The sequence below is a fragment of the Panonychus citri genome, unplaced genomic scaffold (assembly GCF_014898815.1).
Source record: "Panonychus citri isolate SS breed McGregor unplaced genomic scaffold, ASM1489881v1 Contig00077, whole genome shotgun sequence".
In the NCBI taxonomy this organism is placed as follows: Eukaryota; Metazoa; Arthropoda; class Arachnida; order Trombidiformes; family Tetranychidae; genus Panonychus; species Panonychus citri.
In genome coordinates this window covers 3134818-3159333 of record NW_026515482.1, presented here as the reverse complement: position 1 = coordinate 3159333, position 24516 = coordinate 3134818, and the positions used below count along the sequence as shown (strand labels likewise).

The window sequence follows — 24516 nt, the reverse complement described above, 5'->3', positions numbered from 1 at the left end:
ATCTGTGTGCCTTGGCGAAATATTAGCTTGATTGATTGTCCAGAGGAAGAGAGGCAGAAGAGAAGATGATGATGATGAGAGGGAGTAACATTCTTACCCATCTACTGCCCTGTAAATTGTTTCATGTGGCTAGAAAATTAAGGAATCTTGAATTTCATGTTATTAAACTAAATAATAGCCTTTGATCAAGAAGATGAAAAAGTAGATGAAGATGATGATGAAAATGTCCTGGGTTTGGTTCCTTTGAATCTTTCACTCCCTGAGGCCTCGATGAAATATCGTTCCTTTTCATCATCATTATCTTCCTCATCTTCCTCATCATCTTATAGGATTCTGAAAGTTCAACTTTCATCATGGATTCTCATTTGATTCATCATCAAAACGATAAACGTTTTTTTCAGTCTCTCTCTCACTCTTGGAATCAATGATGATGAAAACTTTAATTGTTATTACGATTTGATTTAATTGTAACAATTTATGATTACGATTATCTACTTATTGGTGTCACATTTGTCACAATTAACTCTCTTTCTTTTCACCTTGTTAATTGTTAACCTTTTTTTTTTATATTATTATTATTATATTTCTATTACAATTGATTAAATATCAAAGTGTGTTTTCTGTCTTTCTAATTGTTAATTCAACTGTTGATTGATTGATTTGTTGATTGTCATTGATTCTTGTGATTAATTGTTTTTTTATACTTTGTTTATTGTTGTTCAAATTCAATTGCAGATTTTGTCTGTTTTTTTTATTCATTACAATTAATATAAATTTTGATCATTTTTTGTTTTTCCTCAGCTTCTTGTATTTATCACTTAGGTTACAAGTTAATCATTTAATAGTTAATTTAATCATTTAACCTTCAGTTAATTATATTATTGTCTTGAACCTTGAAGTTTAATCCTTAATTCACAATAAAAATAATACTGATGATGAGATTTAATTGTTCAAGGTAATTAGTTTTGTTTCCACTTGATTTGATGAAGATATTGACAAAAAAAAAGCCTTTCATTTGAATCTTAATTTACTTGAATTAATTTTCATCTCACTTTTTGTTAATTGTTTCCAATTGTAAACCTTGATTGTTGATTAACTTTTTCTTAGTTATTATTATCATTCTGTTCATTTTTCATGATAATAATAATGATAATCTGAGGTTTCATGTTGATTCATTTTATCTGATAAACTGATTTGGTTGTTTTTTTTTCATTTGATTCAATGAATTCAATTTAATTGTGGTTACAATTTTTTCTCGTCTTTCATTATTAAATCTATTAATTTCCAACAATTTGATCTGATCATTTGTTGTTGTTATTGTTTGTTTATGGGAAAAGTTATTAGTTAAAGTAAATTAAATGATTATTAGGGTTTCGAAGTCCTTTTCCTTGTGAGTATTAATTTTTTTACATTACATTTTCCTCAATTACGATTAAAATCAAACAATAAAAAATAAATATCACATGATATTAACTCCAATGTTTATTGACCTGAAAAAGATTTATCATCTTTATCATCATCATAATCATAATTATCATCCATTTGGTCTTGATTGTTATCCATCCAATTCAATTAAACATATTGATATTGATCCAAGTTTCATTATAATCATTATCATGTTAATTGTTGATTGTTACGATTATAATTTTGTTTGTCACAATCAACTAATCAAATGTTGATCATTAAAAGGGTAATTTTTTCCCTCTCTCTCACTTTTTTTGCCTTGGCATCAATTTGTCTTCAGGCTTTAATTGTAAGTTAAATTGTGATATTCATGGTAAAAGGTTGAAAGATACTCGATAAAAAAAAACCAGAATTGTAGGTAAATCTGTTGATTCCAATTGATTGTTGTCTATGTTGTGTTGCTTCCTCCTATTGGATTTACTGTGATGATTTATCTACTTGATTGTGAGCAGTTTAATCCAAATGGTTTAAATTGTTTCCTATCATCAATTTGATCGGTAAAACGTGTGATGGGTGATCATCTTTCATTTTATATAATTCATTTGATTGTGATTTTCTGTTGAATAAAAAAAAGAAAGAGAAAATTTTTTTTTTCATAAAAAATGATTGATTGATTGGTTAGTTAGTTAGTTAGTTAGTTAGTTAGTTAAATTAGTTGAATTATTTAACTTACGTTGGCCGTGAATTAATTGTAATTAAAATATCATGAATAGTAACAAGTGATGATTTTGAAATGAAAATTTACTTTTTTTTCACTTCATTAAGCCGATGATGAGACAATAATGTAAAATTAATGATCAGCTTAACAACGATGTAATAATCTTGATCTGTTATATTGGTGTTACGATAGTGAAGACGATGTTTGCTGCCAATTAACAATTAATCAATTTTTCCAGGTTCATTAAGGCGTCAATATCATTTATATACATTATGTATTAATATTGAGATGTTTTTTGTTTGTTTGCTGGATGATGTTCATCTTTATCATGAGTAGTTGTTGTTTTTTTTGCCTCTCGCTGCCTCGTTGTAAGTTTTTGGAAAAAGGCTTTTACCAAAAAGTGTAGATAATCATTTAATTAATTACATATGTAATTACTGCGAAGTCAAACGTAAATAATGCATAAACTACAAGGTTCCATCCGTAAGAAGAAAAATGAAGAAGCTTGTTGGCGGTGGTGATGGTGATAGAGGTGGTGTAGATGTTGTTGATAACTGCTGCTGTGAAATACATATTATCAAAATCATTTGTTTTCTTGCTTTTAACAATTAAGAGTGAAATCCATTGTTGTCTGTGTAATTTTTGCTGTATGTAACTTTCATGGAGGTTCCATTCATCTAACAGGCATTTACGTTATTGTTACTGTTGTTGTTGTTGTTTCTTGTGTCGTTGATGATGGTGATTATGATGATGAAGCAAGTGTAGATTGTAAGGTAAAATTGTGTCTTCCATTAGGAGATGTAATAAAAAATGATGTTTACCAAGACAGATAGATGACAATTAACAATGATCTCTTAGTTATTGTAACTTTTTCAGCATCTTTTTTCCTCCTTCTTTTCCTTTCCAATACTTGAGGCCTAGACACATAGTTTATCGTTAACCTTTACCAACCAGTCAACAGTGTTTTTCCAATGGTATTTTTTGTCTTCATCTTTTTTTTTGTTTCCCTAGCTGGTTAGGCTTTTTTCATCTTCCTCTCTCTCTCTCTCTCAATGTGTACAAGAAGAGCAACAACAGAGGTATTATTATAATATCTTCACTGAAGATAAGGATAAGAAAGAAAAAGTTGTTCTTCTCAACTGCAACAAAAAAGGCCAGCAAAAAATTTCTCCCGCTTGGATACTTGTTGGTATAGTAGTAGATTCGGTATAAACTTGAATAGCCAAGGAAAATAACCAATAGACTCTGTGTGTGTGTTACTCTGCCACTCTGGTAACCAAAAACTCAGCTTAACACATTTTCCAGCTTAAGGCCTTATCTATTTACCAGTAGAAAAGAAACCAAGGTATTTATTGGTTGTTAGAGAGCGGGACATTTCTCTCTTTCTTTGTTGCCCTCCTGGTGACAAAGAGAAAAACAGTTAACAGTTGGACATTTTGTGTAGTAAATATACAGAAGAAGAAGAAGAAGGTAGAAAGATGAAGAAGAGAAAAAGAGAAAATAAGGAGACCTTACAGTGGTGATGATAATCTTTAAGTGATCATCATTTAGTGATTATCATAAATTTTTGACTTCTACAAAAACTCATTTCTCTCTCTCTCTCTCTCTCATCTACTACCTGGGATCAGACAAAGTCCATTTAATATTGAAATTACCACAATCCAATCAGTGGTAAAAGTTCAGGTACATAAATCAGGTCAAAGTATGTTAACTGTAGAAAAAGCAAAATAAGATAAGTAACAGTGATTATCGGTGATTAATTAAGAAAGAAGAAAAAAAAATTAAGAAGAAGAAAAGAAAACAAGAAAAAGAGAAAAACAAAAACCAAAACCTGGAAAGGAAAAAAAATGTAAAACTAACCTAATTTTGGAATAAATTTTTATCAAGGTAACATCTTTATACTTTAAATCATCGTTAATTATTACAATTGTTAGAAAATTATGTAAATCGGTTACAAAATAAGAGAATTAAATTAATAACGATTTCTGGTTAAACCAGAGAAAAACCTAAAATTAAATAAGAACGATGTTCCCGCTCCATGTTTGTCATTGTTTCTTTTTCTTTAACAAGTTACTCCATCTGGTGAGCGATGGAGAAAAATTCGATCATATGTTGTGAATTGTTTTTTCTTTTTATTTTTTGTTTCATTTCCAAGGATTTTATTAGATTAACTGTTTGTTTTCTGTTCATTTTAATTGATCTCTTTAATTTTCTTTCTCTTTCTACCTCACCTTGATTTCTTTTTATCCTCCCTAAAACATTTTTCCTTGTTAGTTTTCTCTTTTAAAAACAATTCTCTCACTGAAAACAATTAGTGTTCAATTCTTTTTTCTGCTTTTCTCCATCTCTTCATTTTCTCTTTTAAAAACCTTATTCTCTCTGCGAATGAACATAATCACCGAATTCAGGTCATCTTCAAGTCTAACATGGCATTTTTTGATGATAAACTATTCCTTCTTTCCCATATAAGGCATTCTTTCATTACCTGTGATCCTACAGAAATGTGTGAAATGGTTATGTTACATGAGCCGATGCCTCATTATTTTGGTTCGGTTGCTGATGTTCATTTGCTTAAAAGTAAGTTCATCTTTTGCAATCTGTCAATTAGTGTCTCGGTTATTTCATCTCTTCAATTTATCCTTTTTCTTGACTTTAAACTATTCGATTGTAGATGGAACTTTGTAAATGATATCTTGTCCATTTTATCGATGTAATAAGATATTCTTATTGTTTCTTTTGGAGATGTTTTTCTTTTTTTTTTATCAATTTTGTTCAACTGATTTGTTTTCTCTTGTTCTTTTTAGCGGTCGAAATTGAAGCGAAATCGGACCTTCTTGATGCCACTCAATCATGTGAAATTGTTTCCGACATTGAGATGATCACTGCTCATCGAGGACGTTCAAATACTGCCCAAAGGTTGGAAAGACTGAAGGAAGAGAAAAGATCAGCGGCAAAAACTAAATATATTCATTGGGAGGACGTCAAAGTGAATGTTACTGGTTAATATCTAAATTTCCTCTTCTTAATCTAATGATCATCTTTACCTTTTTTTTGTCATTGACGTTCGTTCTCAGCCTAATTCTTAAAGTTTCCATGAATCAATCAATTTCACTGTTTAATATTCATTATTCTTGATTCTTGATTTTAGATGATGAACTGTCCGAATTATTCCCGAGAAAATCTGAAGAAGAGATAAAAGAATCTTCAAGAGAAAGTCTTCCAAAAAAGTCTATTCTTTCCTTCCTGGTGGAAAAATCTCCGGACAATCCATTTAAAGAATTTGCCAAGTTCGATGCTCGAGTTGGTGATAGACGAAGAACCCGAAATTATGAGATCATTTTACATAATATCGCCGGTGAGCAGAGACTCAAAACACTCCAAGTGGTCATTTTTACCAATGCCCGTGTCAGAGATTTGATTGGATTAACTTGCTGGTTGTACACAAATGAAGTTAATGAACCCGAATTAGAACCGGCTGTTGATAAATATTGTCTCAGAATAGCGGAAGATAATGGAGAAATTGATACAGATTTTCCTGCTCTCAATCCCACCGATATAGTTGAGAAATATGAATTTCGGACTTTAGCCATGGTCGAAAGTGGCGATGACTCGGGTAGCTATTCAGAAGCAACGTAAGTATTCAAATTTGATATTCGCGACAATTTAATCTAATTTGTTTTCCTTCCTCTTCTCTTTTCAGTCCCATAACATCATTCTCAGCTCTCAGATTGCACGATATTCAACCAAGTTCAACAAAGATTCTCTATTTTGAACCCAAGATATCAACTCCAACAAGTACACAGGAACATCATCGACCTAAAAAACACCTAAAGGTGTCAGCTGTTTTCAAGAAATTCCCTTGGAAAGGAGACAGTAAACACAAGAAAGATGCTAATCTAGATAAATTAGCCTGATTGAAGTGAATCAAAATGGTTGGACATTCTGTTTTTTTATCGTTTTCTGGTCAATTACAAATACATACAAAATCCTTACCCCAAATAATGAAAAACACTTTGGACAAAAACAAGAATCATGGAACAAATAAAATGATCATGATTATTTTCGATTGTTATTTTCAATATATTCCAAGATTCTCCAAAATTCGTTCATCTTTTGTTGCTTGGATCGACTTTGGTCATCGAATCGGATCTGTCGGTTACCATCTTTGAAAAGAACTGAAACAAAAAGAGAGAAAATAATGAACTTTCTGTTAGAATAGTAACAAAAATCATCAATCTTTATGCTTAGAAAATGGGCTTACCTGCAATCGCTTGACCATCTTGGTCAGTTTTATATGAGACATTCAAGAATTTACTCAGAACTTTGAATTTGTTCTTAGAATTTATATCAATTCCAAGATTTGGATCATCTCTCATCTCTTCAATTTTCCGTAATTCATCTTTTTTACAGCACAGTTTAGCTTTCCAATCTTCCTTTTTTTCGTCCAGTTTCTTCACTTCATTTTTCTTATTTTCAATATTCTCTTTTAACATTTTCTTTTCCTCCTCAATTTTCTCCAGCGGATCTTCACCAGCACAAACATCCATTCTCAGATAATCACAAAGAGAAGTGTAACTTTCCTTTAACAACTCGTCATATTCCTTGTGTAGATCATTTTTATCCAAAATATTCTTTTCAATGGAACAAAACAATTTACCAAATTTATCATCTTTCTCTTTCCAAGCACAAACACTTTCAGTTGTCATTGTTTTCTACAACCAAGGAGAACAAAAAACCAAAATTGCAACCAAGAAAACAGTCGAGCAAAAAAACTTTCACGAATAAAAAAATTGATAAGACTAATTAGATAAAAAGACTTGAAAAGACAAATAAAAAACAATTTGTAACTTACAAATTGTAACAGAAAATTAAATTAACCAGAAAATGAATTTAAAACAAAAAACCGCCGATCGAACGTGTCGCCATCTAATGAAAAGAAAAAACTTCTTTCGATATATCGAAAAGCAAAAGCAACATTGATTACATATGGAAGCCATTTTGTCAAATGAATTTGAACATTGTGGTTGTTAATTAATTCTAATAAGATTGTTTATAAATTGAGTTTAATTAATTAAAAGAAAAGTTTGGTTATTTTCGTCAGTTTGTCAATCATGTCAACTCAAAAGCCTAAAAGTGAAATGACACCAGTCGAATTGGCCAAAAAGGAGGAAGAAGAGTTTCAAACTGGACCTTTGTCAATCTTAACTCAAGCCGTTCGCAATAACCATCAAGTTTTGATCAATTGTCGGAATAATAAGAAACTTTTGGGACGAGTAAAAGCGTTCGATCGTCATCTAAATATGGTCATGGAAGAGGTTAAAGAAATTTGGACGGAATATCCTAAATCTGGAAAGAAAAGTAAACCAGTCAACAAGGATCGATTTATCAACAAAATGTTTCTCCGAGGTGATTCTGTTATTCTCGTTTTGAAAAATCCTCTCGCTTGAGAGAAACAAAACAAAAGCAAATAATTAATTTACATACATTTTTCACTCGCTGATCAAACATTCGGGATGATTAATAAAGATCATCTTAAATATATAAACATTCATTTCACTTGAGAGAGAAAAATATAATAAATAATCGATATAAATAAATAATAATAATATATATTCGTTGATATATAAACATGGATAGAGAAAGAGAGAGAGAGAGAGGGAGAGATGAATATGATTTAAGGTGATGGTGAAAAGTGTAATTTCCTCAAGATGAGTATTGTTTCTTGTTACTCTCAACTCGAGTTGAACGTTTCGTTTGTGTGACCAAGGTAAAGATTTTCCATCATCTGAAAGACAATCAAAAGAAAGGGAAACAATTAGAAATCAAATAAGAAAATAGAAAATTTCAACTATTAGAAACTCACCAAGTCTCAAGTAAGTTTCGTTTCTTTAACCAATGAAACCAATACTCTGATTATCATATGAAAGTAATTCAATGGTTTGTCTCAAGTATTTTCTGGTTTTCGATGAGCTAAACGATGAGCTCCATCTGATTCTTGATTGATCAGTTTTCCTCTTTAATTTGCTTATGGTTATCAATTTAATCACCACCATCACCATTCACCAAAATTTTCAGCAATTAATTCGGCTTTCGATTTACTCAGTTTGAGAAACCTTATTCTGAGATTTGACCAAAAAGGAAATTACAAAACAACCACTTAGAATAGAGGAATAGAAATTGAGGAATGAAAGAGAATTAAAAGAATTGAGAGAATTGAGAGAAGAGAAATAGTATTTACATGTACATTAAAGATGAAGTGATTGTGAGGAAGAAAAAGAAAACAGTAACACAAGTAATTAACTGGGATGAATTGAGGTTAGATGTTAATTAGCTGAGAATAAGATGGAGGTAACAAGGTTTCTTTTTCCTCTGGACTTTGAGTTCTGTTCGTATAGTTGGTTCAGTTGGTTTACTGATTGATTAGAGATTATAACAGCAATTGGAACAACAATTAAAGCCACAGTTTTCTTATTGTTTGGTTTGTTGTTGTTGTTGTTGTTGTTGTTGTATTTGTGGTTGTAGATGTAATTGTTTTCTTTCAAGTTCTCTGAGCACCATTGGGGTTTTGTTGTTGTTTTCTCACTAATTGGTGATTAGTTTTCGGCATCGGATCTGGTAACTGGGGTGGGTCACTTGTTTGTTTCAAGAAAAACATTCTTTTCTATTTGTTGATTCAACTGAGATTCCAGGTCTTCTAGTGATACAATCAAAGCTCTTTGGGCTCTTTCTAAATCATCATTTGATTGTTCCAACGTCCTTATGGTGTGAGACATTTTTAAATTGACAGCTTCATATTCGGACAGAGTTTTCTGTAACTTTGCTATTTTTTCCGTACTCTCTTTGGTCACTTGGGTCAATTTACTCTTGAGAGACTCATTTTCCATCTGAGATCGAGATAAACTTGATTCAAGGTCTTTGATTCTTTTCTCTGACTGAGCCAATTGGATCTCCAATTCTTGTTCCAATTCTGCGGAACTTTCTTGGAACTCGTTCAGTTCAAATTTGCATTCTTCATATCTAAACACCAAACAGGAAAAGAAAAGAGCAAGGAAAAGTAAAACAAAATAAGAAATAAGAAATAAAATAAGAAACAGAGAAACAGAGAAACAGGAAAAGAGAGATGACCAATCATCTGTATTGATCACAATTCAATTCCAATTGACTTACTTTTGTTTCCAATATGAAGCATCACCAACTGAGCTCATGATGATTGTTGATTTGAGCCTAAAAAAGGTTAAAAAAAAAGGATAATAATTTCACCCACGAACAAACAAATGAACCACCAGAATAATTTCGCGAATTGACCACAGATTTAGTTTCCCCTTTCGAATTACTATTTGCCCAAGTTAACAAAATTGATCCAACCAACTAATTAAAAAGAACAACAATTAATTAAAGCAACATAAGAGTATAGGTTCTTAAGTTGAAACAACTCATTCAATGAAAATCTTAAGGAATAACATATGATCGTTTCCATTGGAAACCGTTGGAAACAGGTGACTCATTTTCTGTCAATGAGAAAACAGTTTGGTTATTTACTCACTTTCTCTTCAATTGTTACATTGTTTTACTTTAATTTCTTTGGAATATCAACTGATTGAGAAGACATTATGCCTCGTGAATCAAGTAATTCACCTTCAACGGGTAACCCCAATTCTGGTGAAACAGATACGAAAAAGCTTAAGCCTTGTTGTGCTTGTCCTCAAACCAAACAAGCTCGAGATCAATGGTGAGTAGTTTTCTCAATTTTATCAATTCATTTTTTTCTCCTTCTCTTTTTAATTCATTCTTTATTTCATCTTACAGTATAATTGAAAATGGAGAGAAACTCTCAAGGCCAAAGAATTTAAAGCAATTTATTAGTGAAAATTTCACTGCCTGTGCTAATCGTTTTCCCTTTTTACAAGAAGCACAAATTAGAGGGAAATTGCAAGAAGATTGGAAAAGGTTATATGGACCTAAAAAGAAGACGATTATCAAGAAAGTGGTCAAGCCAATTCCAAATGATGAAATCAAAAAACTCGAAACAACGATTGAATTACTTTCACATGATAATCAATCAATTGGTTTCATTGAGAGTAGTGGTAATGACACTTATCTTAAAATGCGTAAGTTTAACAATTAGATTACAATATTTTGCCAAATTTCTAAATTGTTTCTCCAATTTATCTTTTCCTAGACAATGGTAAAACTTATCCCTGGTCACATTCAACTCCTGTTAGAGTGACAAGAAACAATACCCACCTTGAAGAGATAACAAGATTACCTTTTTCGCCGATTTAAATAATCAAATTGTAATTGTTTAAATCGACCAATTCTCACCTGAAAGAATAATCTAAAGTGAAATTGTTTGGAATAAGAAAGAAAATGATCAACAAAAGTACAAAGAATATGAGGAAAAAATTTCCATTTTCTATTAGTGATCAAGAAGAAAATAATGATTCAATATTGACTGTGATAAAAAAATTCTCTCCGACTCTTCCAACTGATGAAAGGAATTGTAAATTATTCCATGTTTCCTTAATTCTCGCCATCAACTCGAACATCAACTAACAATCAAAAAAGGATGAAAACCCGATTATTTCAACTGTTATGGATTAGATCCAATTTCTTCAATCTTATATTAATTTGTGTCTTTTTCTTTGTATTGTTTTGGTTTTTTCCACTGGTCACTCTCTTTGGTCACTTGAGTCAATTTACTCTTGAGAGACTTATTTGAGATCGTGATAATCTTGATTCAAGATCTTTAATTGTCTTCTTAATATCTAACTCGAGATATTTTAATGAGACGACCAATCATTGTGACCCCCAAGTACAAAAGCTCATTTGACTTATCCAAATTGGAGGATAATGATATGTCTCAATTGATTGACTTGAAAGACTTTCGATTTCTCATCAATAATTTACCATGTCACAGATCATCATCTTCCTCTTTCGCCTTTTCGTCATCTAAATCATCATCATCTTTGTTAGAAACTGTTGACAGTACAATTGTGATTCAAAATGGAAACAATTCAATCTCACCAGATGATGATTCCAATAGTGTTGATATATTCCTGTTAATATTTATTCATAGTGCTCCAAATAACTTTGAAAAGCGTAAAATAATTCGTGATACTTGGGCCAGTTCTCAGAATATCTCATTTTCTCAGATTCGCCGGGTTTTCCTTTTAGGCCTAGTTGATGATATTGAACTTCAACGATCAATTAATCAAGAGAACAAGATTCATGGTGATATTATTCAAGGAAATTTTGTTGACACATATCGTAATTTAACTTACAAACACGTGATGGGCCTTAAATGGATAACATATTATTGTCGTTCAGCCAAATTTATCATCAGAATTGGATTAATTAAGCTGGAGAGTAAAAGAGAAAAGTAATCACAATTGAAACAACTACCTACTTTTATTTAAATTGATCATTTTTTACACTATTTTTTTTCTCGAATGAGATCAAAATTCATAAGGAAACGTTTATTGTATAATACAATTTGTATTTTAAATTTTGAACCCAAGATCTCGCATACACTTTTTGTGAGCCTCTATAAGATCATGACAATGTTCCTCTCCATTTTCAATTATACTGTAAAGATGAAATAAAGAATGAATTAAAAAGAGAAGGAGAAAAATGAATTGATAAAATTGAGAAAACTACTCACCATTGATCTCGAGCTTGTTTGGTTTGAGGACAAGCACAACAAGGCTTAAGCTTTTTCGTATCTGTTTCACCAGAATTGGGGTTACCCGTTGAAGGTGAATTACTTGATTCACGAGGCATAATGTCTTCTCAATCAGTTGATATCCCAAAGAAATTAAAGTAAAACAATGTAACAATTGAAGAGAAAGTGAGTAAATAACCAAACTGTTTTCTCATTGACAGAAAATGAGTCACCTGTTTCCAACGGTTTCCAATGGAAACGATCATATGTTATTCCTTAAGATTTTCATTGAATGAGTTGTTTCAACTTAAGAACCTATACTCTTATGTTGCTTTAATTAATTGTTGTTCTTTCTAATTAGTTGGTTGGATCAATTTTGTTAACTTGGGCAAATAGTAATTCGAAAGGGGAAACTAAATCTGTGGTCGATTCGCGAAATTGTTCTGGTGGTTCATTTGTTTGTTCGTGGGTGAAATTATTATCCTTTTTTTTTAACCTTTTTTAGGCTCAAATCAACAATCATCATGAGCTCAGTTGGTGATGCTTCATATTGGAAACAAAAGTACGTCAATTGGAATTGAATTGTGATCAATACAGGTGATTGGTCATCTCTCTTTTCCTGTTTCTCTGTTTCTCTGTTTCTTATTTTATTTCTTATTTTATTTCTTATTTCTTATTTTGTTTTACTTTTCCTTGCTCTTTTCTTTTCCTGTTTGGTGTTTAGATATGAAGAATGCAAATTTGAACTGAACGAGTTCCAAGAAAGTTCCGCAGAATTGGAACAAGAATTGGAGATCCAATTGGCTCAGTCAGAGAAGAGAATCAAAGACCTTGAATCAAGTTTATCTCGATCTCAGATGGAAAATGAGTCTCTCAAGAGTAAATTGACCCAAGTGACCAAAGAGAGTACAGAAAAAATAGCAAAGTTACAGAAAACTCTGTCCGAATATGAAGCTGTCAATTTAAAAATGTCTCACACCATAAGGACGTTGGAACAATCAAATGATGATTTAGAAAGAGCCCAAAGAGCTTTGATTGTATCACTAGAAGACCTGGAATCTCAGTTGAATCAACAAATAGAAAAGAATGTCTTTCTTGAAACAAACAAGTGACCCACCCCAGTTACCCGATCCGATGCCGAAAACTAATCACCAATTAGTGAGAAAACAACAACAAAACCCCAATGGTGCTCAGAGAACTTGAAAGAAAACAATTACATCTACAACCACAAATACAACAGCAACAAACCAAACAATCAGAAAACTGTTGCTCTAATTGCTGTTCTAATCTCTAATCAATCAGTGAACCAACTGAACCAACTATATGAACAGAACTCAAAGTCCAGAGGAAAAAGAAACCTTGTTACCTCCATCTTATTCTCAGCTAATTAACATCTAACCTCAATTCATCCCAGTTAATTACTTGTGTTACTGTTTTCTTTTTCTTCCTCACAATCACTTCATCTTTAATGTACATGTAAATACTATTTCTCTTCTCTCAATTCTCTCAATTCTTTTAATTCTCTTTCATTCCTCAATTTCTATTCCTCTATTCTAAGTGGTTGTTTTGTAATTTCCTTTTTGGTCAAATCTCAGAATAAGGTTTCTCAAACTGAGTAAATCGAAAGCCGAATTAATTGCTGAAAATTTTGGTGAATGGTGATGGTGGTGATTAAATTGATAACCATAAACAAATTAAAATGGAAAACTGATCAATCAAGAATCAGATGGAGCTCATCGTTTAGCTCATCGAAAACCAGAAAATACTTGAGACAAACCATTGAATTACTTTCATATGATAATCAGAGTATTGGTTTCATTGGTTAAAGAAACGAAACTTACTTGAGACTTGGTGAGTTTCTAATAGTTGAAATTTTCTATTTTCTTATTTGATTTCTAATTGTTTCCCTTTCTTTTGATTGTCTTTCAGATGATGGAAAATCTTTACCTTGGTCACACAAACGAAACGTTCAACCCCGAGTTGAGAGTAACAAGAAACAATACTCATCTTGAGGAAATTACACTTTTCACCATCACCTTAAATCATATTCATCTCTCTCTCTCTCTCTATCCATGTTTATATATCAACGAATATATATTATTATTATTATTTATTTATATCGATTTATTATATTTTTCTCTCTCAAGTGAAATGAATGTTTATATATTTAAGATGATCTTTATTAATCATCCCGAATGTTTGATCAGCGAGTGAAAAATGTATGTAAATTAATTATTTGCTTTTGTTTTGTTTCTCTCAAGCGAGAGGATTTTTCAAAACGAGAATAACAGAATCACCTCGGAGAAACATTTTGTTGATAAATCGATCCTTGTTGACTGGTTTACTTTTCTTTCCAGATTTAGGATATTCCGTCCAAATTTCTTTAACCTCTTCCATGACCATATTTAGATGACGATCGAATGCTTTTACTCGTCCCAAAAGTTTCTTATTATTCCGACAATTGATCAAAACTTGATGGTTATTGCGAACGGCTTGAGTTAAGATTGACAAAGGTCCAGTTTGAAACTCTTCTTCCTCCTTTTTGGCCAATTCGACTGGTGTCATTTCACTTTTAGGCTTTTGAGTTGACATGATTGACAAACTGACGAAAATAACCAAACTTTTCTTTTAATTAATTAAACTCAATTTATAAACAATCTTATTAGAATTAATTAACAACCACAATGTTCAATTTGACAAAATGTTGTTGCTCCGTTGTTGAAGTGTTTTTATATCAATTGGTGATTCATTCTGGTGATTGATTAATGAGATTGAACAGGTAAAATGTTTGATGATTGCTGAGTGTTTTTATCCTCTTTTGATGAAGTTGTAATGTTTTCTATAAGAATTAATATTTTTTTTTGGATACAATTGAGGTTAAGTTTTTGTGATTTAAATGTTGATGATTTAAATGGTGGATTAGATTTCACTAATTGTTATACTCTCTTCACTGGGTGGATCGATTGATGGTGAAATGGTTGTTTCAAGAAGAACATTCTTTTCTATTTGTTGATTTAACTGAGATTCAAGATCTTCCACTGATACAATTAAAGCTCTTCGAGCTCTTTCTAAATCATCATTTGATTGTTCCAACGTCCTTATGGTGTGAGACATTTTTAAATTGACAGCTTCATATTCGGACAGAGTTTTCTGTAACTTTGCTATTTTTTCCGTACTCTCTTTGGTCACTTGGGTCAATTTACTCTTGAGAGACTCATTTTCCATCTGAGATCGAGATAAACTTGATTCAAGGTCTTTGATTCTTTTCTCTGACTGAGCCAATTGAATCTCCAATTCTTGTTCCAATTCTTTGGAGCTTTCTTGGAACTCTTCTAATTCGAATTTAACTTCCTCATATCTAAACAATCAAAATGAAGAAAAAAAACAGGGAAGAAAATAAAAACCATTATTATCCAATTATCTTATTAATTACAAGACAAAAAATACGACAATTTAGGACAAATCAACAAACTTTTGCCTCCATATATTGGGACTTCCTTTGAGCTCGTTAGATTCAGAGATGTGTTGAACAGTCACTTCAAACATTATGATGGAAAAAGGATTCACAAAATTTTCAAATTATTCTGGTAAAGATGAAGAAGAGTAGAGATGAAAAGAGATTCAAAACACAGGAATCAAGGAGAGAAAGAGAAAGAGAAAAAGAGAGGGGAAAAGAAAGAAAAAACAATTAACAGCTAATCATTTGTCAGAAGAATATGATGAGTTGTGATGATGGAAAGAGTGTTTATCCAAGAACGGAAAAGAATAAATAAATGAAACAAAAAAGAATAAAACGGTAAATGGAAAAATCAAAATCTCTAAAAATCCGAAAAACACACAATCAAAGGCCCACAGAATCGAAGAGAATTTACGTCACCAAATAATCGAAGATAAAATAATCACAATTAATCAATTAATTGAGAAAATTAGACCACAAATTAGACAACAAGATGTTAACAAGACCTGAGAGACAATTAAATTGTTTCAACAATTTGGTTTCTATTGGAAACTCATGTGACCTTTTCAAGAGAAAAGGAGAAACGCGCGCCATCTATTGGAAGAATTTGTAACCAATCTATCAAAAGAAAATAAATTAAAGGTGAAAATTGTAATTTTCGAACTGAATTAACAATCAAAAATTATAATTCACCTTGAAATTCATAACCTATCCTGAAACAATCAACAGTAACAAGGAAAACGCCACAACATTAACCTTTTAACTTGTAACAAGAAAAACATTTTCTCAGGTTTAATATTATTAATTGAAGTTTTTTTCTTCTTCATCTTGATAACAATCAAAAAGTTTGCAAACAATTAACAGGATGAAACCTAATTTCTTTTCTCACCAAAAAATTCATTCAAACCACCTACTATTCCAGGGTGGTTGAAATAATAATTTCTCAAATTGTACATAAAAATTACAATTAACCACAAACAACAATCAAAGAATCAGAATATTGATTGATAAATATTTATTAAGGTGGAAAAACAATTTATCATTAAACATCGTGTTTATTATTATTATTACCAAGTTGATTGTTATTGATACTATTCATTGATCATCATCATTATCATCATCATTCTTACACCTTAATTACTGATCAGTATCTTTAATTTTGTTTCCAACAACAATCACACCCTGATAATTTGAAATCCAATCTGATAATCAAATCAACAACAACACCAATTCAATGGGAAATCGTGATGATAATCAAACATTTTGTATTATATGAAAAGAAAAACAAAATTAAAACCAAATTAAAATAATAACAATTTAACAAGTAAATTAACAACTAAGTTAGTTGAACAATTTAATGTGATAGTAAAAAACAAAGTTAATTATGATGGTGATGAGTTCGGGTCAAGCAAGGAAATGATTATCATGATGATGATGAACAAGAAAAAAACTATAACCAGTTTATCATGAACTGAATGGGATGAGGATGATAATGATGAGGAAGAAAAAAAAAGTATAATGAGAGAGAAAAAGTTAAGATGATGAAGCGAATTTTTTTTTTCTCTTCTATTCTTTCATTGTTATATTTCATATTTTTCATATTCTATCGTCATCATCATCATCCTCATCTTCATAATCTTCATCTTGCTTTCTCTTCCTGTTAAAGGTTGACCCTGAATCCTTGTAACCATCATCATCATCATCATAATCACAACTAATCATCATCAGAATGATTATCATCTGACCAATGGCTATTATCTGTTACTTTTTTTCTTCATCATTTCCATCATGATGATGATGATCAAATTGATAAGGTCGATGAACAGAAAGTGATAGTTACTCAATGACAAAATAGTAGAAAAGTTCAAGGAACGATTTTGTTGACCTGACAAGAGTAACTTCTGGTCTACAATCGGCACTGAATAGCTTCCGTTATTGCGACCGCTTCTTTTGATAAAACGATTAACGGTCAGTTGATTGTAACTTTAAATTCATTCAATATAATTCCAATTAAATCAATTGAAATTCTTTGCTTTCAAATCAATCGGATAAGAGTTTTTCTTACGCTATTGCAGTGAGACAATTAGGAAAAAAACCAGAATTTACAGAATATCATATGATTAGCTAATCATGATAAGTTTCATTTGCGATTTAATTTTAAATCTAGATGAGGACGATGATTATAAATCAGGTTTGCACGACCTTGTTACAAAGACAAAATCGAGTATAAAATCAAGTCCACTAAGTCTTCGTGCTTATTAATTGTTACCTAATTGTGGTGAGTTGCAGTTAAATTACTTTTTTTTGTGGTTCATCATGGAGATTTCATTGAAAGGTAAGAAAGTTCTGGTAACTGGAGCATCCAGAGGAGTTGGTCGAGCGGTGACCGAGCTTGTGGTCAAAGCCGGAGCCTCCAAAGTCTATGCTGTGGATATATTGAAGGATGAATTGGATAAACTGGCAGCCGAAGTTAACAATGTCCACCCAATCCATCTTGATATAAGCGACTGGTCAGCTACTGAATCTCAACTAACTTCAATTGAACCTGTTGATTGTTTGGTTAATAATGCTGGTATTTGCTGGAATACAAGTCCAGGGAAAATTAAGGAATCAGATTTTGATGAATTGTTTGCTGTAAACACAAAAGCGGTGATCAACATAACCCAAATCATTTCAAATTCAATGGTCAAGGCTGGAATCAAGGGTTCCATTGTTAATGTGTCCAGTCTTGGGTCGGTAAAAGTTTACCCACCATTTTTGGTTTACAGCGTATCGAAAGCGGCTAATGATCACATTACTCGTAATTTTGCTGCCCAATTGGGTCCACAAGGTATTCGTGTCAATGGTGTTAATCCTCATGCAATTTTGACCCAAATGTTGGCCACTTCAATTCGTGACCCTGAAGAAGCTGAAAGATTAAGTCAATTGAACACAATCACCAGATATTTACAACCAGAGGAAGTTGGAAAGGTTATCCTTTTCCTGTTGAGTGATTGGGCTGAAACAATTAACGGAACAACTTTACCAATCGATTGCGGTCATTTATTAAGTTAAAATGAAAATTTCCCCTGAATATTGAATAGTGTCATTTTCCCACAATTATAACATGTTGATTATTGATTTAATTTTCATTGAAATTATAATATTATACTAAAAGTAATTAAAAAAAGAAATAATTTGGTTATGGCAATTAATTGAGTAACAAGTTACTAGCTGATTACGAAAATCACTGATGAGAGAATTGGTACAAATGTGACATTTGTACCTTGTAAACAGTTTCAAATAAAGGTGATAATGATTTGAATAAGGAAAAGGTAGAGAAAAGAATTTAAAGTTTTTATTACAAACCTTCGAACGAAAATTGAAGAGCTGAATTGTGACTGAAACAATTAGAATTCACCTCGAAAATATCAGTAATCCTGGATTATTGAGGAGAATTTAACAATTTTTTGTGAAAAGGTAAAGAAAAAGAGAACGATAATAAAAAGATAAAATAAATAAAGTGATGTTGCTAAGTGATTTTCAGTTTAATTTCAATTTGATCAGATTAACTTTTTCTACTTATTTACACAGATTCGACTTTCGACAACGTTGAAGAGAAAAGTTTTGGTATAAACAGAATCTTTTGCTGGTGAGATTAACATCATTCATTAACTTTAGTCGTGTCATTATCATTGCCTTGTGATCGTTAATTTATTATAATGAATTTCATCTGTATAATTGTAACTCTGTTTTCAACATTTACCATGGCCCAAGGTGATGATACCAACAATGTTAACCCTTTAATAATAAATTCAAGACCACAGCCAATACCAATACCAAAACCAATACCATTGCAATCACAGCAACAACCAACACGAGCAGAAGCAATACAACAACAACTACTAAAACCCCGATCACAACAACAAGTAGCAAAGCAAGTAGTACAACAAGCAAGACAACTACAACCACCACAATCGTCGTCACTACAAGCAACACTACAAGCAACACAACAATCAATAGAACGAGCAATACAACTACAACCATCAACATTAAAATCAAGTCCACAGCCAATACCAATACCATTTCAATCACAGCAACAAGCAATACAACAAGCAATGCAACAACAAGCAATGCAACAACAAATAGTACAGCAACAAGCAGTCTTACAACAAGCAATACAACAACCATCGACACAGCAAACAGCCCAACAACAGCAAGGAGAGCAGTTATCCAGCAATACAATGGCGATAAATGTGAATTATAAGGCTCTCGAACCAAGTACCCTTTCCAGTCTCAAGTTATGACACCAATTATTGTGTTGAACTTGACTATTCAAACGGTTATCGAATTATAATTAACATTCATTAACTGTATTAATGATATAACGATTAAAAATATTAATTACTAGAATTAAATACTATCGAAACAATACTATCAACTTACATACAACCACCCAAGTTGAATTTGGAACAAAAATTAAATCATTCGCGCATAGCGAGAAATCAAATTGTGATCGACTTCAAAATCTTATCAACTCATAGATAAATGATTTAATTGATTGAGTGCGCGAGTGATTTAATTACGTTCCAATCTCAATTTGGGTGGCTTTATAACTTTTTGCTTTAATGCCAATCAAATTACCTTATTGAAGCAACAGATAATCTAACTCAGGATAATCTGCAAAAATTTAGACTTTTTAGGAAAGAGTTGAGACTTTGTGTATTTTTAGGGCCACAAATATGAAGTCCAAATATATTTTTGATCTGATCAGTAGTTTTCTAGAAAATCGAGTTCGAAGTTGAAACTTCGGTTGAAGCTTTTTCTCAGCAACGATAAGTTTTCGGATCATTAAATTTTTACTTCATTGACAACTTTTCATGTCCTTAGAGATATGAGATTCTAGTAGAACAAAAGTTATACTATTAATAAATCGACCCAAATGTTTTATCTTTGCTCGAATGAATTATCTCATTAAACATTGTCGAACTATTCATAGCAAAAGCGATCGAATTCTAGACTGAAAACGATCGGTTCTTTTCGGTCAGTTTCAAATATTCGTTTAAATGCAAAACAATCTTAATCCTTATCGAATAATCAATATTCACTGAAATCAAAATCGAGCGACCAGAAACTTATGGTCACTGAATCGTCTATTCTAAAGAATAAATTTGTCTTTAAATTAAGATTTAATAACAATTATTGTAAAATGAGAGCGTTTACTTAATTGTAATCTACTTCAAGTAGAATGATACAAATTATTAGTAGAAGATGATATTCATCATAAGTATGATCATTTTAATAACTAATTGAATCTAATACGTTGGAACTTATCTCTTAATTAAAAGATTATCTTTCAATTAAAAAAATTAGATTATAGTTAATCAAAGAGCTTTACTCATTTCTGATCAATCGTTGAAAATAATTTAATTTGATTTTGTCAATAGTGATGATCTTTGCTGATTGTAATCAACAATTTAAAAGTCAACAACTCTTGAGAGCTGTTAGTAAGTAAACAAATTAATTTAATTAGTTTTAAATGGTGATGTGGCTTTGGAAACTATTAGAATATAAAAGCTTTCAATTGTTTCTGTTTGAATATAGTTGTTAATTTGATTGGTCTGACACATCATCATAATCATGGAGATTTCTGTTGAAGGTAAAAAAGTTCTGGTAACTGGAGCATCCAGAGGAATCGGTCGAGCGGTAACAGAGACTTTGGTCAAAGCGGGAGCATCTAAAGTCTATGCTGTTTGTATTCTGAAAGACGAATTGGATAAACTAGCAAGTGAAGTTAACAATGTCCATCCAATTCATCTCGATTTAAGTGATTGGTCAGCTACCGAAGAGACTTTGAGTAAACTCGAGCCCGTTGATTGTTTAGTAAACAATGCTGGTGTCCTTTGGCCAACAGAACCTGGATCGATAAAGGAATCGGATTATGACAAAATATTTGATGTCAATGTGAAAGCTTTGATTAATGTTACTCAAATCATTTCGACAAAAATGATCGACGCTGGAGTTAAAGGTTCAATCGTTAATTTGTCCAGTATAACGGCAAAAAAATCTTATCCTCGATTCTTAATTTATTGTACATCGAAGGCGACGGTTGACCATATAACCCATAATTTTGCTCTTCAATTGGCCCCTAAAGGAATCCGTGTCAATGCTGTTAATCCTTGGATCGTCAATACTGCCATGGGTGCGGCTGTGCCAGTGGACCAAGAGGAGGCAGAAGGATTCAGGAAGGCGACACCGTTGGGACGATTCATTGAAACAGAGGAAGTGGCGAAAGTGATCCTCTTCCTATTAAGCGATTGGTCCTCAATGATTAACGGTGTAACTTTGCCAATTGATGGAGGACTAATATTATAACGAAAAATATTAAGATTAACTAGAAAGTCACAAATGACAATTTATATAAACAAATAAACTTTTTCGATTTAATTTTGGTCAATAATCTCTTTGTTAATGTTTATTGCATGATAATCATAATACATGTACGATTTTCAAGTAAAAAATGCAGAAAAAATCATATACAGTTATGAAGATTAAGTTTCATTCAAAGTACTCGAGAAAAAAAAGTTTAGTTATTCTTTTGTTATCCATTTAAGGCCCATCACGTGTTTGTAAGTTGAATTACGATTTATCATTGTTTATTTAATATCTATTCAGGGGGATGAAAGAGAAAAAGGTGAAGAGAATTTAAATCAATTGTTATTCAGTAATTAACACTGGAGCAAAAATAGATGTTAATTGTCACCGAAAAAAAGATCTTTGTTTACTTTAAGGGAGAGAAATGAAAAAACAAACACTGACAAGATGATCCATAGGTAAAATGAAGATCTAACCTTTCTTGCTCGATGATGATTAGAAAATTCTGACGGAATTAAATTGATCCAATTTAGAAATTATTATTAAATCATGAAACATCATCACGAATCGTCAATGATGATAAACAAGAGCCAAATGACAATCAAGACTCATTTTCTAAGAAAATTTTTCTTCATTTACTGAGTTTATAATCGATTATCTGTAAATATAAAAATCGAAAAAAATTTATTCGATTGATTATCTTAAACATTTAGAAATCGAAAACTTTGGGAAAACTGCATTTTAATCAATAAATTCTCTATCTTGGTTTAACGAAATAAGATGTACATGAATTTTATTCATTAAATCAGAAAAATGAACGATTTTGAATAACAATACCAACTAAATGATAATCGATTCGAACGATAACATGACGGAAATTTCTGTTCGCTGACTGGTAATTGAAAATAATTACGAGGTTTAATTACTATGTGAATGTTTGAATAAATAGTGCAAGAGATGGTCGATTATTCTGATTGGATTTTGAAAAGAATAAATATGAATTATAAAGGAGAAAATTGAAATTGTTTAGATTATCTCATGAGAGATTGAGGATATCCAGAATTTGGAAATTATTTTCATGACGCAGGCCCGAAGTTGATATATTTTCCCTCTTTCTTTTCAGGGAGATGTTGAGTCTAAGTGGTGGGAGTTTGGGTGTAAGAGAGAGTTTCAGTGTTCAGGTTAGTTCACCAAATAATTTCATCTTCAATGTTGAAACGTGAAAACCATTAATGGTCAACTTAATTGTCAGTGGAAACAATTGGAATGTTTCACAATCACCAACTAATTAGTTCCAATAATCAATTGTCCAGATAATAATTGACCATAAACAAAGTGATCAAATTGTAACTCTACTTCTAAGTTGTGATATTAAAACTTTATATTCATGATATTAATAAATCACCGCCAAAAACAATGAGTTAATCAATAATGGAAATTGAAATTATCATTAACTCAAAATGATGAGAGTCAAAGTGATTGTTAAAATTTTAGGTAAGTTTAACAAAACTAATCTAATAACAATCAAAGAGCAATCAAATAATAACATGTTGTTTCCAATGTTGATTGTCAATAGTTATCAGTACAATTGAACTGAACGATTCAAGAATCAGGAGATCGTTTTTATTCATCAGCTCATCATCAATCATTCATTAGTTATTCTCACCGATTCCTGTTGATATTGTAGGCAAAATTAAGCCTCGCAGCTGAAAAAATACCAGGAAGAGAGAGAGAGAGAGGACCTGAATGAATTAAAGATGATGATAGAGATGGAAAAATGATCCATATAAGAAAGTAAAATGAACAAGTTATCAATTTACCTGAAAAATTGCTACAAACAAATGGATACAAATTGAAATACTTTTGTTTATTCAGAAAGTATATGAACCATTTCCGATTCCGTTTCCATTAGCAAGAGAAAGTCTTCCCATGTAACCATGAATTTCCCACCCCACCCAATCCTTAACCACCTTTACAATTAAAATCTTTAGAAAAAGTTTTCCAATCTAATCAGTTGTTAACTAAATCATGTTAATATCGTTACATTTAATCATAACCGTTAAAACTGTTGGTTAATTCAACGATTATCTTATTAGATGATTAATTAAATTATTTGCAATGTTAACAATTATCCAATTAGATGATGATCAAGGTAAATTAATCGCATTGGATTAAATTAAATTGTTTGTTTGTAATCATCCCATTTCCTCCAGAAGGCTTGTTAATTAAACAAGAAAAGCTAATCATTAGAGAAAAATTCAATTGATTTGACTACGGTGACTTTTTTCGTCTTATTTACACCAGTTTTTTTGTGACGTTGACAAGGAAAATTTCACTATAAAAAGGATCTTTTTGTGGTGAGGTTAACATTAATCAATAACTTATATTAACATCAACGTTACCCAGAAAGTTATCGTCTATTTATCTATAGCATAATGAATTTTATCTATTTAATTGTGACTCTTTTTTCAATATTCATCATGATCCAAGGTGATATCGAAAAGATTGAAGAACGAACAGATGAGATTCATCTAGGAGACGGAACTAGACCTGGACCAGGCACTCAAAAAGGCGTGACCGATAAACCAGCCACTTTAAGACTTTAGGACCAGTCACACTCGAGTTCGTCATGAGGAATCCCTAAGTTGATAAAAGGTAAAACGAAGACAAACAAGACAAAGCTAATAATGTCAAATTAATAATATTGAATTTACTTTAATTAATAAAAAACAATTAATGATAATTTTTGACTAACCAGAAAATTCGCTTTCTTTACTTTCGCACTCGTGACCTTCGGTTTTTTTGTTTTTCGCTTATTTGACTTCGCTATTTGAACCTTTACCAAAACACAAAAAATCATCGACTCTGTCAATGAGTAAACGGTTTGGTTATTTACTCACTTTCTCTTCAATTGTTACATTG

The 24516-nt window shown here is 31.4% G+C and overlaps 12 protein-coding genes and 1 long non-coding RNA gene across 16 annotated transcripts; 8 read left to right on the top strand and 5 right to left on the bottom strand.

Annotated features, from left to right (window-relative positions):
- Window positions 1–1459: 1459 nt before the first annotated feature.
- On the bottom strand, window positions 1460–4128 carry LOC128386796 (uncharacterized). Of its 4 annotated transcripts, none has more exons than XR_008324919.1 (4): window positions 3983–4128; window positions 3633–3833; window positions 2138–3520; window positions 1460–2020 (listed from the first exon to the last, which is right to left on the bottom strand). It is a non-coding gene; the product is annotated as an uncharacterized LOC128386796 (long non-coding RNA). The 4 variants fall into 4 exon arrangements; XR_008324918.1 differs by having other exon boundaries at window positions 3638–3833; XR_008324917.1 differs by having other exon boundaries at window positions 3778–3833.
- Window positions 4129–4317: 189 nt separating this feature from the next.
- On the top strand, window positions 4318–6205 carry LOC128386780 (target of rapamycin complex 2 subunit MAPKAP1-like). The gene is made up of 4 exons (XM_053345861.1): window positions 4318–4699; window positions 4927–5121; window positions 5271–5754; window positions 5823–6205. The coding sequence occupies exons 1-4, from the start codon at window positions 4549–4551 to the stop codon at window positions 6034–6036; spliced, it is 1044 nt and encodes a 347-aa protein (XP_053201836.1). The 5' UTR covers window positions 4318–4548; the 3' UTR covers window positions 6037–6205.
- On the bottom strand, window positions 6056–6986 carry LOC128386788 (uncharacterized). The gene is made up of 2 exons (XM_053345869.1): window positions 6384–6986; window positions 6056–6297 (listed from the first exon to the last, which is right to left on the bottom strand). The coding sequence occupies exons 1-2, from the start codon at window positions 6826–6828 to the stop codon at window positions 6179–6181; spliced, it is 564 nt and encodes a 187-aa protein (XP_053201844.1). The 5' UTR covers window positions 6829–6986; the 3' UTR covers window positions 6056–6178.
- A 119-nt stretch (window positions 6987–7105) lies between these two features.
- Window positions 7106–7734, top strand: LOC128386792 (small nuclear ribonucleoprotein Sm D2-like). Its single transcript, XM_053345873.1, has one exon. The coding sequence runs from the start codon at window positions 7234–7236 to the stop codon at window positions 7567–7569; it is 336 nt and encodes a 111-aa protein (XP_053201848.1). The 5' UTR covers window positions 7106–7233; the 3' UTR covers window positions 7570–7734.
- Window positions 7735–8751: 1017 nt separating this feature from the next.
- On the bottom strand, window positions 8752–9327 carry LOC128387046 (nuclear distribution protein nudE-like 1). The gene is made up of 2 exons (XM_053346183.1): window positions 9290–9327; window positions 8752–9139 (listed from the first exon to the last, which is right to left on the bottom strand). Exons 1-2 carry the CDS (start codon window positions 9325–9327, stop codon window positions 8752–8754), a joined length of 426 nt encoding a protein of 141 aa, XP_053202158.1.
- A 201-nt stretch (window positions 9328–9528) lies between these two features.
- On the top strand, window positions 9529–10743 carry LOC128386789 (uncharacterized). Its single transcript, XM_053345870.1, has 3 exons — window positions 9529–9851; window positions 9929–10230; window positions 10302–10743. Exons 1-3 carry the CDS (start codon window positions 9733–9735, stop codon window positions 10403–10405), a joined length of 525 nt encoding a protein of 174 aa, XP_053201845.1. The 5' UTR covers window positions 9529–9732; the 3' UTR covers window positions 10406–10743.
- Window positions 10744–10883: 140 nt separating this feature from the next.
- LOC128386787 (beta-1,3-galactosyltransferase 5-like) lies at window positions 10884–11753 on the top strand. The gene has a single exon (XM_053345868.1). It carries the CDS (start codon window positions 10906–10908, stop codon window positions 11503–11505), a length of 600 nt encoding a protein of 199 aa, XP_053201843.1. The 5' UTR covers window positions 10884–10905; the 3' UTR covers window positions 11506–11753.
- A 554-nt stretch (window positions 11754–12307) lies between these two features.
- On the top strand, window positions 12308–12895 carry LOC128387045 (nuclear distribution protein nudE-like 1). Its single transcript, XM_053346181.1, has 2 exons — window positions 12308–12345; window positions 12508–12895. Exons 1-2 carry the CDS (start codon window positions 12308–12310, stop codon window positions 12893–12895), a joined length of 426 nt encoding a protein of 141 aa, XP_053202156.1.
- Window positions 12896–13941: 1046 nt separating this feature from the next.
- Window positions 13942–14390, bottom strand: LOC128386793 (small nuclear ribonucleoprotein Sm D2-like). The gene has a single exon (XM_053345874.1). It carries the CDS (start codon window positions 14373–14375, stop codon window positions 14040–14042), a length of 336 nt encoding a protein of 111 aa, XP_053201849.1. The 5' UTR covers window positions 14376–14390; the 3' UTR covers window positions 13942–14039.
- Window positions 14391–14395: 5 nt separating this feature from the next.
- LOC128386790 (nuclear distribution protein nudE-like 1) lies at window positions 14396–15769 on the bottom strand. Its single transcript, XM_053345871.1, has 2 exons — window positions 15256–15769; window positions 14396–15141 (listed from the first exon to the last, which is right to left on the bottom strand). Exons 1-2 carry the CDS (start codon window positions 15327–15329, stop codon window positions 14703–14705), a joined length of 513 nt encoding a protein of 170 aa, XP_053201846.1. The 5' UTR covers window positions 15330–15769; the 3' UTR covers window positions 14396–14702.
- A 1723-nt stretch (window positions 15770–17492) lies between these two features.
- On the top strand, window positions 17493–18430 carry LOC128386781 (L-xylulose reductase-like). The gene has a single exon (XM_053345862.1). The coding sequence runs from the start codon at window positions 17557–17559 to the stop codon at window positions 18292–18294; it is 738 nt and encodes a 245-aa protein (XP_053201837.1). The 5' UTR covers window positions 17493–17556; the 3' UTR covers window positions 18295–18430.
- A 556-nt stretch (window positions 18431–18986) lies between these two features.
- LOC128387044 (PAX-interacting protein 1-like) lies at window positions 18987–19526 on the top strand. The gene has a single exon (XM_053346180.1). The coding sequence runs from the start codon at window positions 18987–18989 to the stop codon at window positions 19524–19526; it is 540 nt and encodes a 179-aa protein (XP_053202155.1).
- A 1090-nt stretch (window positions 19527–20616) lies between these two features.
- LOC128386782 (L-xylulose reductase-like) lies at window positions 20617–21666 on the top strand. The gene is made up of 2 exons (XM_053345863.1): window positions 20617–20726; window positions 20824–21666. The coding sequence occupies exon 2, from the start codon at window positions 20860–20862 to the stop codon at window positions 21592–21594; it is 735 nt and encodes a 244-aa protein (XP_053201838.1). The 5' UTR covers window positions 20617–20726; window positions 20824–20859; the 3' UTR covers window positions 21595–21666.
- Window positions 21667–24516: the final 2850 nt, after the last annotated feature.

What these genes read in the sequence shown, in the direction of transcription:
- LOC128386780 (XM_053345861.1), top strand. Translation starts at nt 4,549, where the DNA reads ATGGCATTTTTTGATGATAAACTATTCCTTCTTTCCCATATAAGGCAT. An exon ending in TGATGTTCATTTGCTTAAAA is followed by an intron (nt 4,700 to 4,926) that starts GTAAGTTCATCT and finishes TGTTCTTTTTAG; the next exon opens with CGGTCGAAATTGAAGCGAAA. An exon ending in GGTAGCTATTCAGAAGCAAC is followed by an intron (nt 5,755 to 5,822) that starts GTAAGTATTCAA and finishes TTCTCTTTTCAG; the next exon opens with TCCCATAACATCATTCTCAG.
- LOC128386788 (XM_053345869.1), bottom strand. Translation starts at nt 6,828, where the DNA reads ATGACAACTGAAAGTGTTTGTGCTTGGAAAGAGAAAGATGATAAATTT. An exon ending in AGATGGTCAAGCGATTGCAG is followed by an intron (nt 6,298 to 6,383) that starts GTAAGCCCATTT and finishes TTTTTGTTTCAG; the next exon opens with TTCTTTTCAAAGATGGTAAC.
- LOC128386792 (XM_053345873.1), top strand. Translation starts at nt 7,234, where the DNA reads ATGTCAACTCAAAAGCCTAAAAGTGAAATGACACCAGTCGAATTGGCC.
- LOC128387046 (XM_053346183.1), bottom strand. Translation starts at nt 9,327, where the DNA reads ATGAGCTCAGTTGGTGATGCTTCATATTGGAAACAAAA. An exon ending in GCTTCATATTGGAAACAAAA is followed by an intron (nt 9,140 to 9,289) that starts GTAAGTCAATTG and finishes TTTGGTGTTTAG; the next exon opens with ATATGAAGAATGCAAATTTG.
- LOC128386789 (XM_053345870.1), top strand. Translation starts at nt 9,733, where the DNA reads ATGCCTCGTGAATCAAGTAATTCACCTTCAACGGGTAACCCCAATTCT. An exon ending in AAACAAGCTCGAGATCAATG is followed by an intron (nt 9,852 to 9,928) that starts GTGAGTAGTTTT and finishes TTCATCTTACAG; the next exon opens with TATAATTGAAAATGGAGAGA. An exon ending in TGACACTTATCTTAAAATGC is followed by an intron (nt 10,231 to 10,301) that starts GTAAGTTTAACA and finishes ATCTTTTCCTAG; the next exon opens with ACAATGGTAAAACTTATCCC.
- LOC128386787 (XM_053345868.1), top strand. Translation starts at nt 10,906, where the DNA reads ATGAGACGACCAATCATTGTGACCCCCAAGTACAAAAGCTCATTTGAC.
- LOC128387045 (XM_053346181.1), top strand. Translation starts at nt 12,308, where the DNA reads ATGAGCTCAGTTGGTGATGCTTCATATTGGAAACAAAA. An exon ending in GCTTCATATTGGAAACAAAA is followed by an intron (nt 12,346 to 12,507) that starts GTACGTCAATTG and finishes TTTGGTGTTTAG; the next exon opens with ATATGAAGAATGCAAATTTG.
- LOC128386793 (XM_053345874.1), bottom strand. Translation starts at nt 14,375, where the DNA reads ATGTCAACTCAAAAGCCTAAAAGTGAAATGACACCAGTCGAATTGGCC.
- LOC128386790 (XM_053345871.1), bottom strand. Translation starts at nt 15,329, where the DNA reads ATGTTTGAAGTGACTGTTCAACACATCTCTGAATCTAACGAGCTCAAA. An exon ending in CCCAATATATGGAGGCAAAA is followed by an intron (nt 15,142 to 15,255) that starts GTTTGTTGATTT and finishes TTGATTGTTTAG; the next exon opens with ATATGAGGAAGTTAAATTCG.
- LOC128386781 (XM_053345862.1), top strand. Translation starts at nt 17,557, where the DNA reads ATGGAGATTTCATTGAAAGGTAAGAAAGTTCTGGTAACTGGAGCATCC.
- LOC128387044 (XM_053346180.1), top strand. Translation starts at nt 18,987, where the DNA reads ATGGCCCAAGGTGATGATACCAACAATGTTAACCCTTTAATAATAAAT.
- LOC128386782 (XM_053345863.1), top strand. Translation starts at nt 20,860, where the DNA reads ATGGAGATTTCTGTTGAAGGTAAAAAAGTTCTGGTAACTGGAGCATCC.